At 39.4% G+C, this 15,763-nt stretch overlaps 1 protein-coding gene across 1 annotated transcript in view; it reads left to right on the top strand.

Annotated features, from left to right (window-relative positions):
* NAGPA (N-acetylglucosamine-1-phosphodiester alpha-N-acetylglucosaminidase) overlaps positions 1-15,763 on the top strand; it is a 953,155-nt gene that overhangs the window by 914,124 nt on the left and 23,268 nt on the right. Inside the window, exon 10 of the mRNA XM_044066565.1 lies at positions 10,967-11,039. Within this exon, the coding sequence (XP_043922500.1) occupies positions 10,967-11,039 (73 nt within the window). The remainder of the gene's footprint in view (positions 1-10,966; positions 11,040-15,763) is intronic.

Below are 15,763 nucleotides of genomic sequence, written 5' to 3'. Positions count from 1 at the left end.
TACAACACATATCCACTAGCCCTAACCCAAACCCTAACCCTAAGGTCCTGCTATTACCCACACTCCTCCTACTACCTTCCCAACTCACTCTCACCCCCTACCCCCAGCTCCGACACTACGCACCCCTCCCACCCTGCCTACTAACCTAACTCCCCCCACACCCCAAACCCCCCCCTCCACCACTGACCCACACTCTCCTACACCCACACCTAACCTCTGCGCTAACCCTCCCCCTCTCTTACACACGCGACACCCTGCACCTAACCCCTACCTCACCCCACAACCCCTACCTGCACCACCCCCAAACCTCACACTCACAACTAACCCCACTGTCCTCCCACGCACCACACACCACCCTCCGCACACCCTGCGCCTGTCGGCTCCCTGATCCCTGCACTTTTACCCGCACGTCACTACCCTACAATCCTTGTGGTCGGTCATTAGAAGGAGACCCATACATATACACCCACACACATTTCATTGAGATATTCTTAAAGCGAATTCATCACAACTGATCAGACATTGCCATGAGTTATTTTCTGTGCAAGATCTCATATGGGGAATCAAGGAATTTGCCCTTTCCTCTCTGTAGTGCAATCTCAGAGTTGGTTTATATAATTAATAGGTGCAGGTGTGTGTGTGTGTGTGTGTGTGTGTGTGTGTGTGTGTGTGTGTGTGTGTGTGTGCGTGTGTGTGTGCGCGCTTTTCCTCTGGCTGTTGTAATTCACCATTCCTTTCTCTGTTTACCCTGCCTCAGTCCTTCATTTGCTACTCTGAACAGGTGTCACTTGATCCATCTCTGTTCAGCAAACAACATCCAGGTTCGAAGTCTGTTCTTGTGAGGACCAAGGGAATGGAGTCAATGTAGCAATGTATGTGTACTCCTATGATCTTAAACGTAGCTATTTTTGTAACCAAAAACCTCCCCGGTGAATTGCATTGTATTGGAGGATGTGACCTCTTAGAACAGCTAACTACCTATCTGTTTTAGGCTCCACAATTACATCTTTTAACCCCGCCTCACCATCTCCCATTTTATTTTCTGTGCTTCACATGTACTAGATGAAACGCACATTTATCTGCCTGTTGTTGTTGTGTCTTTTCGGCTTTTCCCGGTTAGGGGTCGCCACAGCGGAACTCCGGTCCGCTAATGATTGGTAGCTGAGTTTTACATGCCGAGTTACCAGCCCTGATGCACAACCTTCAACGAAGGTACGCTCATTCACACATGTCTCCACGCAGAAGACGCTCTAGCTGAGAATCGAACCGGACAGCGTCTTACTGCGAGGCGACAACACTACCGCAGTACCATCTGCCTGTCTTAACTAGTAAATGCCAGTGCCTTAGATCTTCATTTTAACGTGCAAGTGCGTCCTTGCACACGCAACAAATGTTAATGTGCTTCCTTTGTTTCCCGTGATTTTTTTCTTTCCTAGTCTCCTTTATTCAGTATCCTTCAGCCTGTTACAGTACTTATTAGCTCCGTTAGGTTAACATTTTCAGCACCCCCCCCCAGTACCCGTTCACTGCCTGCTCCACACTCTTCTTATCTTTCACACAGCTACTCTGTCTCTGTAATTAGTCCCTCCCGCACCTACTTACTGCCTGCTGTGTATCCTTCATTAAATAAATACCACTTTGAAACCTTCTTAACCTTATCTGTCCACCAGGCTTACAGATAATTTTCCGCACAACTGTTTTATAGGTTTATAGGTACATAGAAGGTTACTAGGCTAACAGCCCTAGATACCTTTCAAGTGTAGCCATAGTTATCCCAAGTTCTAATTGTTGATGGTTAGGTGAGTGACGTTTGCAAAGCTAAGGGTCTGTGGTAGCCAGGAGGGAAACGCCACCCCAGGAGTAAATTTGTGGTCACCCATCTATTGATCTAGATTGCATTTGAAGAGGTTCATGGAAGGACACTGTTTCATGTGAATTGGAAGCTTGTTACAGAGAAGTGGCGGTCTGTGGGAGATGTATCTATCTCTCCAGTTGGTCCAGTTCATGGCAGAGGCTAGGTTAAGATCCCTGAAGCAAGTGACCCTCATGTAGTTTGATTTACAAATGTGTAGCATTTCCATCAGGACCAGGTCAGAGACTGTCCTGTAAGTCAGGTACAGGTCACCCTTTAGCATCCTGTAAGAGACCGAATACAGTGACAGGTCATTTCAGTCTTTCCACACAAGACTTGTTTTGTGTACCCTGTAATTCCTTGATGAAAAACCTCTCTGGTCACTCTAGTTGTTGCATATTTCTGGTGAGATGCATGTTAAAGGGAGCATTGTACTCGATTCTTGGTCTGATGAGGGCCAAGTATAATGGAATTGTAACATCCTTAGATCTAGTGTGTTGCCTTTACTTGTAAGAATTGCCACATAGAAAGATTTCCTTAGTACTGTGGAGATGTGGTGGTCAAAGTTCAGGTTATCAATCTGAGTATGCAGATCATGTACCACTGGGTCTGCACTTGGGGGGAGTGCTGTCTGTAGTATAATTAACAAGGATGTCAGCTTTCCCAAGGGAGTAATAATGCATTTTTTGCATTTAGCTTTAATTTGTGGCTTTGGCACCAATCATTTGTCTGTGTTAACCCTATTTGCACTTTATTAACATCGTTGGGGATCTCAGTGACTGCTCCCAATTTGCAATTGTCAGTGAACTTGGTCAGCCACAGTCCATCCAAGTTTGCCTGAATGTCTGAGAAATAAATTCCGAACAGTAAGGGGTCCAACACAGAACCCTGTGGTACACCACTGGTGACTGGTCTTTTGCTAGAGGTGAGATCATCCACTTTGACAGTATGTGTCCTGTCGGTGAGCCAGTTGGCTAGCCATCGGGTAACGTAGGCATTAATTCCCAATTGAGAAAGTTTGTCTATAATACCTGAATGGGGAATTGAGTCAAATGCCTTGGCTAGGTCAAGATAGGTGCTATGCACTGTCTTTCTCTCATTCAGGGCCTTGGTGACTTTCTCAAGTAAGTCAAGCATGTTTTAACAGGCATGATCTAACTTGAACAAATCCAAACTAGGTTGGATCCAGATTTTGGAGATTACCTATGTCCTTGTTAATAAGGTCCTGCCCTTTTTTAATTTCTCCAAGTCTTTTGAGTTTGTAATACCATGACTGGAATTGATCCCATTCCTAAATCAAAGTACAACTAAAGTTCATGAAATTAGTATTGTTTCAATCTTTGATGTCAGCCAAAAGTGCTCTTCGCAGCACTCGCAGTGTGCCCAGTAATGACTCCTCCTGCAGTTCGTATGGAGTTACATGTATTGGTAGCGTATCTAAATAAGACGTTAGACTCTTTTTTTTTATAAGACCCATTGCTTCTACTATTATTGCAACTATTTGGGTATCTTTCTTCCACATTGCTCTTGTTTCTGCTTGCAGATCCTGATGTGTCTATCTGTGCACAGAACACTGTAATCACTGGGTGTGGTGATTTCAATGATTAATGCTACTCTTGTCTTCTTTTCCTGGACCACTATATCTGGTTTTCTAGAATATATCTTTTGAATTGTTGGTAATGGATGATCACATGTGATGTAGACTTCATCATTTTCTATGATACTTTGTAGCTCATATCTCCAGTGCTTTTCAGCCACTTCAGAACCATAATGTTTGCACAATCCCCAGTGCAACAGTCTTGACACATTATTGCGCCTTTCAGTATACAGTCCTACTGCCATTAGTATGTCACAACCAGCAATGAGGTGTACAACTGTTTCCAGTTTGGTTTTACAAAACCTACATTTGTCTGTTTCTCCCACATGCTCAATGGACTTTGTAAACCAGCATGTACGTAGCCCACTATCTTGAGCTGCCAATGTTAAGCTTTCATCTCTTGGTTTGAATTAATCTCTCCTTAACCATTCCTGCATTTGTTCCTGATCAACATGAGGTTCTTCCAGAAGTTTTCTGTACTTGCAACTATATTTATGTATAAGGTCCATAGTGGTTCTTTCGATGGCCTTGCAGATGAGGCAAGTCAAGCTTGTGGGCCTATAATTCCCAGGGTCGGTTAATGGTCTCATGGTCTCCCTTTGTGCAAAGGGATTACTGTTGTTGTCCTCCATTCTGCCGAAACATAGCCAGTTTGCAGGCTAAGGTCAAACAGTGATCCAAGTGGGTCTTCTAGGTCATGTTTTAAGTTGTTTAAAAGGCAACCTGGGATGTTGTCTGATTCCATTGATGCTGTGTTTTTGGCCTTGGGGAGCACAGAGATGACCTGCTCACATGAGATAATAGGCTGAAGAATGGTGGCAGGTATATTTTGGGGATGGCTGGAGGAGATGGGGGGGTGAATTTTGCTCCAAATCTGTCAGCTAGCAGGTTGGCTATTACCTCCAGTTGAGTATGGATGTAACATTCACAACCAGTTCGGCACATAGCTGGATATTCTGTTTTCAGACATAGTTAAAAATGCATTGTGATTATCCTTAGCAATCCTTAACTAGGGAGGCTATTTTTGCTTCATAATTAGCTTTGGAGGACTTGACAAGCTCTCTAATTTCATTCTTTAGGTTAGAGAGGGATTTCTTCCTCTGCTGAGCCAGTTTCCTCTTGTTCTTGGACATTAGTTTTTTTCTTCTTCCTGTATAGCCTGTTTTTACTAGGTGTCCACCAGGGTGGCTTGTTTTTTGGCAAGACCTGGTTTTAATATGGTAAGGTACAGCCATTCTATACAACTGCTTAAGTGGATATACAAGGCATTGATGTACAACTCTGCATAGGAGTCCATGTTATCTACATTTAAATGGGCTTTGAAACTTCTTATACCATCAGTTAGTAGGAGGTAATTTGTGTTTGAAAAATTATGAAGCATTTTTGAGGTTAATGGGGTATCTGGTTTTATAATTACATTGAACGAGATTGATTTATGGTCAGATATTACGGGGGGGTGATGTGGTGAGCTCTCCCATGTTAGTGAGTACTGTGTCTGGTACATTTGAGACTCTAGTGGATGTGATTACTAGCTGTTCCAGAACATTTGCACTGACATACTCCAAGAACCTCTGAGCCAGCACGTTTGCAGTTATGTATGTTTCCCACTCAGTGGTAGGATAATTAAAATCATCCATGAGTAAGGTGTTGGGCTGTATGGCAAGTGACTCTAGTAACTCCAGGTATGTGGTATGCTTTTCCTGTTTCATGGTGGTGGACCTATAGCTAGCTCTGATATGATAGGGGGCTTTGCCTATAGTTAACTGGACATGGAGTAGCTCAAGAGAGTCATACTGTTTGACCAGTCTTGAGGTGTACTTATCCTTAATGAAGATGGATACACCTCTTCCTTTGGTCCATTCACACTCAGTTTGTGATCTGAACTTATGGAAGACATTGTAGGTTTGCATGGTTGGGGTGCTTACCGCACCTTTGAACAATGTCTTGGTGACTGCATAGATGTCAGCATCTTCCAAAATGTGGATTGCTTCCAGGGAGTGCAGTTTCTTCTTTAGACTCCAAGCATTAAGCAGCAGTACCTTGACGTAATCTAGATAGAATTTTGTTATGTTGTAAGGTTGGTTATTTTGACACTGCCTAAAAAAGGCACAGTAGGGGGAGATAATGCCTTTGCCACTATCGGACAAATTAGAGAAGTCAGGTGCAGACCATTTCTGGTAAAGTAGTGTAGCCTGTCGACCATGTCTTCCCAGGCTGACAGATATTAGAACAGCTTGGACTGACACCAGAAGCTAAGTTAATCTTTTTTTTGTTTATATTGTGGCATTATCCTTGGAGAAGGTAGAATGCTGCTTAAGGATACACTTCTGCCTGCCTATGGCACATAATCTGAGAGTTCAGTTATGTCTCTCTTTATATAGTCAGGTGAGATACATCTCCAGTCATTCAGCCCCACATGGACTATGACAGAGTCATACCAGAACTTGTGGTTGAGTGACTTTAGTACTTGAGTGACTTGATGGATTCTGGCACCTGACAGGTAGCTAACCATATCCTGATCCTTCTCCAGCCTGGTGAGGGTAACATCCATGTCTCTCACAACAGAGTCACCTATGACCAGTACATTAGGTTTTGTGGTGTTAGGCCTTATGGGCTTATTTGTTGAGACACTGGTGTGTGTGTTATGTGTTGTGGTTGTTTTTTTTGCATCGTTATGTGTACAAGTGGTTTCCGTTTGGGAGCCCGCTGATCTTTTGGTAAGTTACGGGTGAGTACCTCCTCATATGTGGGTTTGTGTGTCTTGTCCTTATTTAGTTTGGGAAGTGTGTGTGTGATGACAACTTGTTTGGCATTTGATTTGTCCTTATGTGAGAGTCTTGCCTCCAATTTCATAGTGTAACTACATCTCCACATAAAGTATTTGTTTCAGAGGTAAGTGGTTGTCAGTATACATGGGACAATTGCTAGATTGCCTCAGGTTGTCCAGAGAGATGATGGGAAACTCCTAGTCCATGGTAGCAGTGTCATGTAGGACGTGAGGTGCTATTTTGGCAGGTATAACTTGCTCCATTCATTCTTTTTCACTCAGACTCACTCACTTCCCTAACCCACCCCAATTCCCACCCACCCCTCTATCATTACCTTTATACTTACACTAAACCCTCCTCTTTTTTCATATAATCCCTTCTCTTCCTTACCTAATCCATCCTGTCAGTTTGATACCCACCTCTTTCAACCTTAACTACTACCGTGCAATATTGCTTAATATTTCCACCTTGCTCAAACTCCACCTACTGCTTTTTATCTTCTGTTGTACTCCTTACACTCCACCTCAGTCACTACTCCTCCATACCTTCTTATATGGCTCTTTGTTCTTTTTCTCATCCTTGCTTTGCACATTATCATCCATACCTGTATATGATACCTCTTTCTACCCTTTCTCCATGCCATATTTTTAACATACCAAAAAATTTCCATACTTTACCCTCATGTCTTAATAATAACATAGCAACAAATATTCATCCTCCTCTTATTAGTGACCTAATGACTCTTATTTTCTATTGCCTAAAAACTATGCTCATCCTCTGTCTAATCCTGTACTCCTTCTGTTGTCTCACTTCATGTGCTACATGACACCAGTCTCACATATTTTACAATCTCCTACTCTTACCTACTCCATACATAACAATGGCCACCCTTAGTCCATTACAATTGCTTCCAGCTTATTCATCTTATCCTTCTATCTCCTCTGCAAATTCAGAATTCTCATACTTCAAACATATCCTCTTATGCAGTAATATGCACCCAAACCCTCGGCCTGAATCATTTTCTGTACCATCCTCCCTCATTTCTCCTATGTCAAAATCTCCTAAAAATCTGAAAGTCAGTTACTTGAATATTCAAAGCATTGTACACAAAGTAAACTAATTCCATTCCTGGATGACACATTGTTCCTCAGACATTGCCATTCTTACTGAAACATAGTTCAAGCCACACATCAAAGACTTTGAAATTCTTCCTCAGGCTATAATATCATCCACTCTGGCAGATTTAATAAAAAGGTGGATGGTGTCACCATCTTGTTTTCTATTCACCTTGCTTTATTTCCTTTGTCTATTAATCCACCAAATTTTTACTCTGCTTCTAATTTTTCAATTTAAACTAAATGAGCATAAAAGCTACAATATCATTACCCTATATGTTCCTCCAGAAAATAGTAATCCTTTTCTAAAAGATATCCTACACCAGATAACTAATTCCTTGCCTTATGAAATGATTCTTGGTGACATGAAGTTTCACTGGCAAATCCTTAGGTCAGATTACACCAATACTAGTCTCAACCTGTACATATTCACAAAACTTAAAACCTCCCACACTCACTTTAACAAAGCCAGTAGCATGGGCTCTACTCTTGACTGGATCTTAGTTCCAAACCCAGATATAGGTTTATAGGTTAGTACTAGGCTAACTGCCCTTGCGAGCCATTTTAAGCCTAGCCAATTATCCCTTGTGAGATTCAAACCCTGCACCTTGTGTTTGTAAGGCAAACACCTTAACCATTAGGCCACCCTCCCAACCCAATATCTGTTGCTGTCTTGAAACCCTCCCCATTCCCTCAGTGAACATCATCTAACCTGTGTTCAGAGACTACCAATTCACCATTTCAAACATTACCTATTTAAAGAGTGACATAATTTTATCAGTTTCAACCCTGATGTCTTCAGTAGCATATGCAAAACTCTTAACTGATCCATCCTCTATATCTTACCACTGTGTGACGCCATTTTACAATTTAATATACTAATTCTTAACATTCTCAACAGCCTTGCTGTCATAAGAATAATGTTAAATCCAAACACCTTGGCTACCCTGTTCTTGTAGAGCACTACTGCATACTACTGATAAAGGTCGGAGAAACGGGCAATAATACAAATCTGAAGCTCATCTACAAATCTATAAACAACTCTGAAACCTCAAAAAATAACCAAGTTACTTCTGATAAGAAACAATATTACTTATACCCACAAATTAACCTAAAACATAATCTCCCCAAATTTTGGTCTTCTGTGACCTAAATCTTGCACCCTGGAACACCCAGTGTCCCAATACCCTGCCCAGACATTGTGTCATAGAAATCACTATTACATTTAACTCCAATTTCACAGACTCGGGAGCTACCCTCACCCATAGCTCCTTGCTAACCCATGCTAGCTCTGACAAACCTCCCACTGCAAATAAACATGCTTCCGCCCTAAAATCTGTCTGTAACTCCTACATAAAATATTTAGTTAGCAAACTTAACCCTGCTCACCCTTTTTCTACAATTTCCCAAAAGAATACAATAATTGTGCTGCCATCTCTTGCTTATCCATTCTCCATCTTAATCAGTTGATCCATAAAAGAATCACGTTTCACATCTCTCTGGAAAAAATGTATGTCATCCTTCTTCACAAAGGAGGTAACTCCACTGAACATGCCAACTTTAGGCCTATAATCTAGTCCCACCTCTGTAAAATATTAGAAAAGTGCATCTATGAAGTACTTCTACAACATCTGTTCCAAAAATTAACCTCTACACAACAGAGCTTTTGTCCAGATCACAGCACAACTTCCTTGGTTACCATCTTAGACACCACCATTAAAGCCATAGATAACAATAACCTAGTCTCTTCCTATTGTTTGTATCACAACAAACTTCTCTTAAAATATTTGCTGTAGGCCTGTCCATTACAACACTTAACTGGATTTCTAGTTACCTGTCTAACAGAAAACAATCAGTTAAGTGGCTCTATACTTATTGTTTTTTTCTCCCACTTAATACTGGTGTTCCACAAGGCTCCATCTTTGGTCCTTTTCTCTTTAACATATTTATTAATAGTCTACACACCTTCTCCCAACAAGCTACTGCCAGTGCACACACACACACAATTCCACTCTAATCTGTTCATCTGATAGCCTTCCCCATTTAGAAAGCAGCACTCAAAAGGCCTTCAACTTCATTGAAAAACTGGCTCAGTGAAAACCAACTTCTTCTAAACCCTAAAAGATGAATTGCTCCTATTCTCCCCAAACCTCAAACACCCCTTAAAAAAACTTCAAAATATCTTCTCTCAACAATACTTAAATAGAAGTTGTGTAACATACCAAGCTGCTAGGTGTTACAGTAGATATTCAACTGAAATTCAATCTTCACTTTCAAAATTGTATTAAAAACAAAAATCATGGTATGGTCTACAGATCAAAAATATTCCTTACCAAGTCCACTAGAGTTACATCTTCTAAAGTAGATCTCCTTCCTTCTCTATGCCTCATCCATTCTCATGAATATTCTAATCTCCTAAGAGCAAAACTAGAGCTATACTATAACAAGGTAGCTAGATTTGATGCCAGTCAGTTACAATTTCCATCACTGTTGTGCTCTTAAATTATTAAACTGGCTTGAATTATCCCACTACCTCAAGTTTACTCAATGTTTCCTTACTCATAAAATGATATACAAATCTTCATCCTATCCAGCAACCATTTTTACAAAACAATTTTATCAAAACCTGCCAAAATAATAGAAGTACATAAAAATACAATTAATGTACAATATCCATACTAGTAATTTATGCTGAAAACAGAAAAGTTAATGAATAAATATTAAAAAGTACAATTAATTATCTATGCTTTGTAGTAAACCAACTCAGGCTGTCTGTTGCAAAAACTAGTATGAAGTAATCAGAGATGTTAGTTTCCCTTAATCATTTAAATAACTCATAGTATCCATAGTACTTTAGAGACAACAGATATACCTGTATCATCCTTGATGTGACTATTCACATATTCGTTATGAAATAGGCCTACAAAATGAAACCAGCAAACCCATTTAGATTTTGCCTGCTCATTCACTCTCAAGTCTTTTACTTTTGTCTTGTATCCCACATGTTCATTCAATGGATGATATAAGTACAAATATGTAGGTGCTTCTGTGTTTTCCATCCTTTAGTAATACATGTTTTAACACAAAGTAAAACACTGTTTAGAAGGTTAAGTTCTTGTTTGTTTAGGGGGACCTAGAGGGGAAAATATAACAAAAGAGGGTAGAGTTCTGAAGAAATTTATGAAAATGTTTGGTATAAAAGACATGAATTCAACAGTAGGAATTCTGAAATAATTTGCATATTATCATCCAAGGAACAATAACTGGGCTAGACTAGATATAAATTATATTTCACAGGAACATATGCATTTAATTTAAAGTTTCAACCCACATCCAATAACTATTTCAGATCATGTGCCAATAACAACTAGAATAACAATGCAGTTAGCTATGTGTGTCATTATGCCTTTGTTTGCACAGAAATCTGTTCAGCAATGCACAGGAATGCGGGGTAGAATGAATGTAGCACTTTGAAGCACAGTAATCAAAGGGCAATAATACATGGTAACACAGTGAGGGAATGACCATTACTTCCACAAAACAGTTGGCATGTAGCCTGTTTTGGGACATTTTTTAATTATTTTGTTTCTGAAACCAGTCTTCGATGTCTGATTCATATGTTTTTCATTTCAAGGTTACTGCTTGGCATCCATCTTGTTCGCAAAACAGAGGGAGAACGATCATCCGGAACAAAACTATTTAGCAGAGTAAGTGTTTTTTTTTCTAGAATACTCTTACAATTTATTTATAGGCTGCCTTTAGTTTTTGAGTGACTTATCATGTCATATCCATTAACAGATCAGTGCTAGTTTGTTATTTTCATAACGTTTTGCAGGAAGATCAGTCAGATAACTGAAGTGAAGATGAAGCTAGGTGTTCTATTTGCCTACTGTATCAACATCCTACAAGTAGTTCTCTGTAGCCAGTAATTATAATTAGCATCAGAGCCCCCTACTCCCCCCCCCAAATAATGAAAGTATAAAATCGCTATGGATTTGATGCTGTCCATACCTGGCGCATCATTAAGTGGCCATAACTAATGCCATGTACCACCTGACCTTTCTTTACTTCTGTCATCCGAGAGGAGGTAAATGGTAGTTGGCGTTAACCATCCATATCGGGGTAATGCTAGGTCACGTTCACTTACCGTGTTGACAAATTTACACAAAATGTATATTCAGCCATTTATTTAGTAGTTTCTTAATTTCTTGACTGGTTAATTACACTGGACTCACAAAGACTATCCCTCTTAGAGGCACAAACCAGGGAAAAATAGTAAGCAAACAAATCTCTGACAACATGTATATATCATTTGTAAAGTAATACCAGATTACTGATGTAATTCTGCTGAATATATTCACAAAAATGATTTCCATTAAAAAAATTAAAATGCAAATATTTATGTGTGTGCCCAAAAGCAAAAGTGTTCACTTTTCTGAATGTGGTAAACCATATTTGAGTTCAAAAAAGAGAAGAAAATATTGAAAAACTTTCAGGTTGTATAAAGGTTTAGTCCAGGATACCATAGTCAGGTAGATAAAAGCCTTGTGTCCAGTTTTAGATAACCCTTGAGTACGTTTTAATTTGGTTCACACTACTGAATGAGGACCCTTGTTAGGGATGTACCACTTTTGGATACTATGCCTTGGACAGCAACTCTGTCTCTTAAAATACATACAAATTAGGTATACTAATGTCAGTAGAACAACAGGTAGCACATTCACCTTTCATACTGAAGGCTATAGGTTCTGTTCCCACACCAGGTAAATCAATTGCTTACACCACAGTGCAGCATTAGTGGATACTGCACTCCTGAGTATGACATCCTTTGGATGAGATTTTAAACCAAGGTCCTAACTGCTTGAGTTGGTGATAGCTCAGATGGATGTAAAAGATCCCATGACACCTATCAAAAAAGAGTATGGGAGTTCCTCTATGCCCTGGCAAAATGTCCTTAATAGTATAAATATCACCTCAGGTCTCACCTGAAAAGAGACTTCTAGCATAGTGGGACTAGCCCAATTAACAAAGGATAAATAAAATAGAAAAACAGAAAAATAAATAAATAGTGAATTATAGAAAAAACACATTCAAAGCCGTCTCGGCCACAATTCAGACAAACAAGGAAGGAAATCTTTTACACTTTCATTCCTTATTTTAACCAGAACTTCTTCAGAATAAATGACTCCACTTCCTCACTGACTTTGTGCTTGCTGATTCACATGACAAATCTTAATTAAATAATCAACAAACAAACAATTCATCTCATTAAACTAAAATTGTAAAAAAAATACAAATATATTTTTTCTAATAAATAATTGCAGTATGAGGCAAGTACTGTATATTGTTTTATAACCTTTGTGCCATTAAGAAATATTTAATATTTATATGTTCATTTAACCCTTTTTTTTGTCAGAACCTAATCTTATTTGCCATTCTGTCTAAGGGGGTCAACTAAAACAATAACACAAAAAGGTGAACTTCTTAACATTTACAAGTCTAATGAATGTTTAGCTAGGGAATTACTGAGATTGTGTCTTCTTAATAGCTTTTATATATTCATAAACTCTCTTAGAGAGTTTCCTTATGGTCTTACCTGCATAAAAATGGTTGCAGGATTCACACAACGCAATGTGTTCTATTACAATCGAATTAAAGTCATAACAGCCTTTGGCCCAAAATGTTTTGTGGAGACTTTTGATATAAATGAATGACGTTTCCATCACATACCTACAAAACTTGCATTTACTGCATTTGAAAGTGCCTAAAATGTTGCTTTTAATATTTCCTAACTTGTTTGAATTCTTTAACATGGATTTTAAACGGTTCCCACCCTTATAACTAAATGTTGACTTTTTACTTACTACTATTGCCAGATATTTGTTGCCTAAAATGATTTTCCAATTTTCATAGGTTCATAGGTGTGTACTAGGCTAATGGCCCTGGAGCCTCTACAAGCCTAGCCCATAGGATTACCCTGGCATCGTGCCACCCGACCTTAGTTCCCAGTGCCTCTGTTGAGTAGAGCCATTGGAGTGATCCCCGTGGTGAATTTCTATTTCCCATCCACTTATCAAGATTTCTCTTGAAGAGGGCCAGTGAGGTGCTCTACTTGACATGTATGGGAAGTCTATTCCATAGCATGGGCAGTCTCTGGGTTATGAACCTGCCCCTCCAGCTTGTTCTGTTAATTGCAGTAATGAGGTTGAGGTCTCTGGAGCATGTAGTGTGGAGGGATTTCTTTAGATCTAGCATTTCTAACAGAGCTGGGTTGGATATGGCTTTGTAAGTCAATCAGAGATCGCCTATAAGTAGGCGATATGAGACAGGGAATAGTTGGAGTGCTTTGAATTTATCCATATAGGACAAGTGTTTTAAGGCCTAGGGTCCTCTTTGTGAGGTACTTTTGCACCCTCTCCAGTTGTTGCAGGTGTCTAATGAGGTATGTGCCAAATGGTGCATTGTACCTGATGATTGGCCTAATGAGGGAAGAGTAGAGGGAGACAATGACCTCTTTCTTCCTGGATGCAAAACCCTTAGTAATGAGATGTGCCACATAGAAGGACTTTCTGACCACAGTGGCAATGTGGTGGTCAAAAGAGAGGCTGCTGTCAACCTGTGTTCCCAGATCTCTTATAATGCCTTCTGTGTTCAGTGGACTGCCATCGATGTGGTAATTCATGGGAACCGGGTTTTTTCCAAAGGGGATGATGACACATTTTTTGGCATTGAGCTTAAGGCCATGGTTCTGACACCAGTCACTGGTCTCAGTGAGGCCTTTCTGTAGTATGTCAACATAACTTGGGGAGTTAATTATGGCTCCCAACTTGCAGTCGTCTGCAAACTTTGTCAGCCAGAGTCCCTCTTGGTCAGATTAAGGTAAGCTGTATGAACCACCTTGCCTTCATCCACAGGTCTGGTGACTGACTCAAAGAAGTCGACCAGGTTGAGCAGGCATGATCTTCACAAAACCAAACTGTGTGGGATCCAGAGTTTGGAGATTCCCTATATCCTTGTTTAGTAGGTCCATCATGATGCATTCCATAGCTTGCATATCAGCATTTAATTTAGAATATCCCTTATGATGCCCATATCTTTAGATACTGGTAAAGGAAATGACATGCTAAAACAACTGAATGTGCTTGTAGTCTGCTTAGCTTCACCCTGTTAAAAAATAGTGTGACTGACTTCCAAAATGGGTTTAAATTTGTCTTTCTGCATTAATGATATTTCAGCCATTATTTTTTTAAAACAGTCATTTTTGTATCCTCTAACTTTTTAAAAACTTAGCATCTGAAGAATATGCATAATTGTTGCTGGTCATCCTGCTTTATATGATAACTTGACCCCTCACAACATTCTGTTTCATGAACATGGGATCGTGACTTTGTTTATGCAGGTAACTGTTGACAAAAGTTTATTTCCTGTGTACTCTGCTTTCAAAGCATTTAACTTCCCTGTTGACCTGTTTCATCAAATCCCAAAAATTAAGCGATAAATCTCTGTTATTTAAAGTAAACTTGAGAATGTCTGTGGCAATGTTTAAATCTTTGAAAAACTCATTAAATTCATGTAATGTGCCACCTCAATAAAAAAAGAAATCATCTATGTAATGTTTGTAAAAAAACACCGTACTAAAAAAGTGTGTTTACAAATGTTCCTCCTCCCACCAAGCCATGACTAAGTTGGCAAAAAGTGGCGCAAGTTTGGCACCCATGTCTGCTCCTTTAATTTGCTGGAAGTACCCGCCTTGAAAGATAAAACAAATATTTTCAAGGATAATTTCTACTAAGGTGCAAATAGTATTTAGATAGGTATTATCATAATCGGTAAACTTGGATAAATGCTTCCTAAAATATTCAGTCCCCCATGATATATACTACACTGTACAATGCTGTAACATCTAAAGTCACCAAAAATCTTCGACTGTTATTCAATTCACAATTGTGTAGCAACTCTAATAGGTGCCACAAATCCCTTAGAGAGAATTCTGAATTTTGAACTATGGGATTCAGCACTCTTCCAAGCAAACTGAAATTGTCTCCGTTTTATAAAAGTCAGCTGTTACAGCTGGTCTAAAAGGTGGCTTAACTTTATCTATGCGATTTTTTTAGATCCCAAAAATTCTGGACATTTTAGGATTTTCTACACTGAAAATTCATAAAGTTCAAGGTTTACATACCCTTGAATAAATACATCTTGAAGCAGTATGTCTATATTTGAAAAGCTTTTGACAACATCATGCCTAGTGACTTTTCTGTAACAATCGTTATCATGTAATAAGTCTGGGATAGCCTGATTGCAGGATAATCCCATGGCCTTTGTCTACTTTCATTAAAAAATTTTTGTTTGTTATGCATTAAATTGCTCAATGCTTTCCTTTAACGTTCTGACAAGTTATGAAACTTCCAACTATTATTGTTATGCAGTC

The sequence above is a fragment of the Protopterus annectens genome, chromosome 3.part1, assembly GCF_019279795.1.
Source record: "Protopterus annectens isolate FY-2018-M chromosome 3.part1, PAN1.0, whole genome shotgun sequence".
Taxonomy (NCBI): Eukaryota; Metazoa; Chordata; order Ceratodontiformes; family Protopteridae; genus Protopterus; species Protopterus annectens.
The sequence above is the reverse complement of the archived record's forward strand: the minus strand, read 5'-3'. Positions and strand labels throughout refer to the sequence as shown.